This window comes from Lolium rigidum, chromosome 6, assembly GCF_022539505.1.
Source record: "Lolium rigidum isolate FL_2022 chromosome 6, APGP_CSIRO_Lrig_0.1, whole genome shotgun sequence".
Lineage (NCBI taxonomy): Eukaryota > Viridiplantae > Streptophyta > Magnoliopsida > Poales > Poaceae > Lolium > Lolium rigidum.
This window is the reverse complement of record NC_061513.1, coordinates 94,996,489-95,002,078: the sequence shown is the minus strand read 5'-3', so window position 1 is coordinate 95,002,078 and position 5,590 is coordinate 94,996,489. Positions and strand designations below refer to the sequence as shown.

General features: G+C 51.8%; 1 protein-coding gene across 1 annotated transcript; it reads right to left on the bottom strand.

The window, feature by feature from the left end:
- Nucleotides 1-3,165: 3,165 nt before the first annotated feature.
- Nucleotides 3,166-5,369, bottom strand: LOC124662985 (40S ribosomal protein S26-like). Its single transcript, XM_047200754.1, has 4 exons — nucleotides 5,067-5,369; nucleotides 4,881-4,965; nucleotides 4,556-4,689; nucleotides 3,166-3,357 (listed from the first exon to the last, which is right to left on the bottom strand). The coding sequence occupies exons 1-4, from the start codon at nucleotides 5,367-5,369 to the stop codon at nucleotides 3,166-3,168; spliced, it is 714 nt and encodes a 237-aa protein (XP_047056710.1).
- Between the last annotated feature and the right edge of the window lie 221 nt (nucleotides 5,370-5,590).

Sequence of the window (5,590 nt, the reverse complement as noted above, 5' to 3'; positions counted from 1 at the left end):
CAAGGACGATTAAATAGGCGAAGAGGCGGAGTCGGAGGGGCCACGGGGTGCCCACACAATAGGGGGGCGCCCCCCCTAGGCCGCGCCGCCCTGTGGGGTGGGGCCCCCCTGGCTCCCCTCTGACTTTTTTCCGGTGCTCTGGAAGCTTCCTGGAATTATAAGATCTCCGGTGTTGATTTCGTCCGATTCCGAAAATATTTCCTTACTAGGATTTCTGAAACCAAAAACAGCAACTGGCCTTTCGGCATCTCGTCAATAGGTTAGTTCCGGAAAACGCATAAATATGACATAAAGTGTGCATAAAACATGTAGATATCATCAATAATGTGGCATGGAACATAAGAAATTATCGATACGTCGGAGACGTATCAGCTGGCACTGAGCCAACCAAGAGTTTCTCCCGACAACTCCCCACAGAACTCGCACACGGACGCAGAATGGGCAATCCGAGGACCATCCATGCCGTATCTGGCGCATAGAGTCCAAGCAGTGGAGACGACAACGAGTAGACGAAGAACGCGTCGGAGCACTACTATGCCGCAACCAGCCTTCCGCCGACTCCTCACCGTCCACACGGCCAAGAAGACCGGCCAGCACCAGCGAACGCCACCCGCCTTCCGGTCAACGTCGCCACCCACCGTCCAGGGCCGCCGCCCAGGCATCCAAACTCCGCCTGCCAAAGATCCGAGGGAACCCGGAGGACAACAGAGCAAGGGATCCGCGTTCGTGAGCGCGTGACGGCCAACAACATCACCACGAACCTGGTAGTGGCCACAGCAGCACCTGCAGCCCCATGGCTGCCTGAGGTACCAGATATGGGGACTTGATGGGCCCTGCCCCGGCCCGAGCGCGAGGCGGCCGCCCTGGCCGTGCTGCCTGTCCGGCTCCACTTGCAGGGTGTTGCGCCGCCTCCGGACCGCCATGGCGCCGTGGGCACCCACCCTCGCGCCGCGCCGCCCGCCTCCCTCAGTCCGCAGCGGCCCAAGCTCGCGCCGCCCGCCATAGCAGAAGCTTCCGCGGAAGCCGCCGCCGCCCCGAGCACGCACAGCCCGCAGAGCCGCCACGCCCCAAGCCCAGCGCTTCCAAGCACCGACGCCGCCATCACCACGAGGAGGAGAGAAGCCGCCCCACCGCCGCCGATGCCGCCCGGTGGCACCTCCTGGCGGCGGCGAGGCAGGAGAGGAGGAGGACGGGGCTGGCGGCGGCGGCGAACAAGGTTTCGCCCTGGGACTCGCGGGAGCCCAGGACGAAACGTTACCCGGGTGCTCAACAGTGCACTTACGACAAGATGGTAGCATGAATCACCTGAACGCACGGTACGTCGAGCTAGGCAGGGCCGCCTCCAGCAACGTCGGAGCTCACCGGCCAGGGCAAAAACTTTCCCAGCTCCCGCTTCACCTCCTCGGGCGCCACGAACACCGCCTCTACGGCTTCCATGGCGGCGCATACCTCGTCAGCCTCCGAGGCGGCGCCGACAGCCGTCCGCACGGCTGTCGCGTCACCCGCCAGCAGGCCCTGCGCGGGGATGTCCAGCGCCGGCGGAGGATCTGGGAAGTCGAGCCGCTTCTTCTTCAGGAGCAGGGTGAGGGCGGTGACGCGCTGGGAGGCCTCGAGGAACTCGGCGAGGACGAGTTCGTCGGCCGCCGCGGAGCGCGAGCCGCGGGCTGTCTGGATCGGCGTGGGCGGCGGCGCGCGGGCGCTGCGGGGCCCTCGTGGAGGATGTCGCCGTCATGGTGGTGTCCGCCGGTGATCGGGTGGAAGCTTGATCGTCTAGGCTGGTGGAGCTTGATCGTTGGATGGTCTGATACCGGCCGCGTTCTCGAATCGTGGAGAGAGCACGACACGACCACCGACGACTTTTTGAGAGGGCGACATGACCACGGAGACGAGACGGCCTAAGGTTTTTGGTTCAGAAACGAGACAAGGTTAAACAAGACCGAAACTTACACAGGACGAAATGATCATCTCTCCTCTCTGCCTATCTGTAGAGCGTTCATCAACATTCAGAATGAAGGTACTGCAGGACATAGATGAGGCGACAGTCACATGTTTGTACATGAAAGCATCCAGGCAAGCCTTGCTCGAAGATTTTAACTGACGATGAGTGAGCCCAACACAGATGACAAACAACACACCGATATTCAGAACTCTACTGTCTGATTGTTGACTCACCTCTGTAAGGTTACACACGACGGGAAATCAAGCACACACTCGGAACTCACAAACAGAAGCTATGTAGAGAAACATGGGGGAAATCAATCAAGCTCGATTTCTACTGCGGGGATGACACGGAACGAGCTATAGGATGAAGGAGTCTCCGGTGTTCAATTTCCTTGTACACGCTGTATTCGCGCCACAGCTCGATAATCTCTTGCTGCCTTCTCGCGGAATCAATAGGCCAACGGGAAGGAGACTGAAATCACAGAGCGGCATGAATGCCAGCATTTTGAAAGCTTTCAGTGCTGCACAGCTAACGATCTGCTACTGAAACCACATACACAAAGACATTAAGGATCAGCATGATTTACAAGAGAAACAGACTGGCGAATTATGCGCCAACAGCTACAACCTTTTACTTGGCATACTAGTCAATTCCATTTTGTGTAATTTTCTCCTTTTTTTTTGCAGGAAATTTCCTCCTATTGTTGCAGTAAAGAGAATAGCATTATAGGAAGAAAATGAGTTCTGCCAGGATGCAGGTACCTAAAACTTGCTACACTTTCAAGATGAGCACCACCATCAAATTGCACACACTTGAATTCAGTAAACGGCTAGAATCAGCCAAAGATTTCGCAAAAAAAAAGTAACTGAATCAACTTGGGGCAAAAACCATATGAAACCAGATAAAAAGCAACAACAGCAAGTGGTGCCTGCTGAGCAATAACATATATAGATAGCAGATAGAATTGTCTAGGTAGATCATACATAACATTTGGCCTGGCAACATAACAGATTTTTCTACGTCATAGACGCAAAGGCAGATATAGCCTTGTGCTTAACCGATGCTCAAAACTAGGTAGATCAGACATAACATTTGGCCTGGCCACATAACAGGTTTTTCGATGCAATAGTAGAGAATTCATCAAGTACCCACTGGCTTCATGCTAAAGTTCTACGGTAAGAGCTAGACGGGTAAGAAGAAGCGGAGCATTCCAGGAAGCTAAATCAGGCGCCAGTGATGGGAGCTGGAGCACCGGTACCGAAGCTGCCACCCGCACCACCAGTACCGAAACCACCACCCGCACCACCAGTACCGAAGCCACCGCCAGCACCACCGGCACCGAAACCAACGCCAGCACCACCAGTACCCCCACCGCCACCACCAGGACGAGGAGCATCACCCACAGGCCATTCCTCCTGCAAAATGAAACTATTACTGTCAGCAATACGGCATAACAGCATTATAGCAGACAGCAGCAAAGAATGATGTTCCAGCAAACAGCAGCTATCAAGACTAAGCTTTCGTGAAAAAAATCTGTACTGAACTCCTCAGTACAGCACTTGTAAACAAAATTCAGAGATACGAAGACAAAATCTACCAACGACTGCTTGTTTTGTTTCCAGTGCATCTTACACATAGCACTGCAATAAATGATTCCTGACCTCTGTTAGCAAGCAATAAGTACAGGATTACAGAATCACAACACTAATTACACTAAGCCACAAGGATGGCAGCAAATGGTCTTATTACCTAACTACCTAACATCACATCAGATTCCCCAATGCAATGCAATGCTATTTACCAGAGAAATCATCAATTCGATTTACAAATTCCACGCCAAAAGGATAGCGGCGATTGATCTTGTTGGCAATAATATTTGCTAGCATTATATGAAGATCAAATTCAGAAAGATTTCCGTATTGAAAAGTCTCGGTAAGAACTGAAACCAAAATTGTTTTAGTAACATAAATTGGACAAGGATAATGCAAGTTGTACTAAAAAACATTCTGGAATCTAATGAATGTAGGCAAAGGTATGAGAGGAGACCAAACTATGTGTTGGAAACCTCAGCAAAGTTGCCTAAAAACCCACATAAACACAACTTAAGTAATACCACTATTAACAAAAGTGCTGCAAAGCACCATAGGCTCTGAATAAAGCTGGAAATTGTAAGGAAATAGATGCTGGCATGGATGCCTTCAATTAACCAAATGATAGCAAATGAGGTCAAGCAGCAGCAACTAATGATATATGCAACAGGGAAAATAGGAAAACACAGTGAACTATTGGTAACCTCGGCAAAGTTGCCTCGCAAAATCCCAGTGATAAGATATAGGGGCAAACGATCTGGTCAATGAGCTTGAGCAAACAATCGACTAGCATAACTCAAATATAATGGCAAGTATGCGTACAATGAAACTAAGAAGGTCAATGGGCTTGATTAAACAAGCAACAAATGCTATAGGAAACATGGAGAAACAGAAAGCAAATTGTATCTTGGTAGCGCCACAAATCCAATACTTGGAAAATCAACACTAAAAGCAGAAAACAAGCAGATTATATCAACCATCCAGGTGACAAGAAAAGGTACAAAGGTAAACAAGGATCCCATACCCTGGGGCGGAAGTGTCGGGGCGGCGGTGCGCGGTTCTTCCTTTCCTTACGGGAGCGAACACTGAGTACCTTCTTGTGGATGGCACAGCCGATGCACCAGTGCATCTTGTCGTAGAGCTTGGGAAGAACGTATCCTGAAATGAAAAAGGACACTTTTCATCTATATGCCACAAAACACTTCAAAATCTGAGACCTTTCAACTGTCAAGATGATCAAATAACAGGGGCGAAATGAAATTTCCGAGTTATAGATGTTCTTGCAGAAGCAGAACTACGCGGGGGTCGGCGATCACAACTCTGAAAGGAGAAGGGGAGAGAAAGCATACCCTCGAACACACATGCTTCTTTCAGATCTCTCAGGGCGGCTAGCTCCACGACGTTCCTCACCGAGTAGCGTTTGATCGCCTTGTCCTGAACCAGCAAAGAAACCCCACCACAGTCGATAGTCGATACGAGACACAATTTTGCACAAGGAAATGGATTTGGAAAGTCGGGCGGATGATTGAACTAACCTTCGGGACTGCCTTGGCGCAGTTGTGGCAGCGGACCATCTTGACATGGCCGCGGCCGTGTTTGCTGCGGCCGCCGTTGCGGCGCTTCACCGTCTGCGAGCAGCGACATAGAGGATCGATTAGACCTGCATTGGGGCGCACCCAGAGCGGAAAGGACGGGGGATCAGCTCGTACCATGGCGAGGGCGCGGCTGGGGCGAGGTCGCGAGGAGTAGGCAGCGAGAGCGAGGTCGGCCGTCGGCGGCGGCGTCTTCTCCGGGTCCTTGTCCTGGTAGGGTTTGCCCACCAGGCGGCGCGTGGCCATTATATAAGGGCTGGCGGGTGGCCTGATAGCATCCGTGTCCGTTGGATTGCAGATGGACGTTCCACGTTGCGAAGCTAGTGAGTGTAACCAAAGTCGAATATTCGCAATCGCTTCCGCCTTGAAGCGTGTCCATGTATACTGTGAAAGAAAACCAACTTTTCTCTTATTTTTTTTGAAAGGAACACACTGTATTCCATAACGAATAAATCGCAAGAGTACAT

Excerpts from the sequence above, each read along its gene's own strand:
- LOC124662985 (XM_047200754.1), bottom strand. The coding sequence starts at position 5,369 with ATGGCCACGCGCCGCCTGGTGGGCAAACCCTACCAGGACAAGGACCCG. Across the intron at positions 4,966-5,066 it reads GCGCCAAGGCAGTCCCGAAG|GACAAGGCGATCAAACGCTA; the intron begins GTTAGTTCAATC and ends TTGCTGGTTCAG. Across the intron at positions 4,690-4,880 it reads AGAAGCATGTGTGTTCGAGG|GATACGTTCTTCCCAAGCTC; the intron begins GTATGCTTTCTC and ends TTTTCATTTCAG.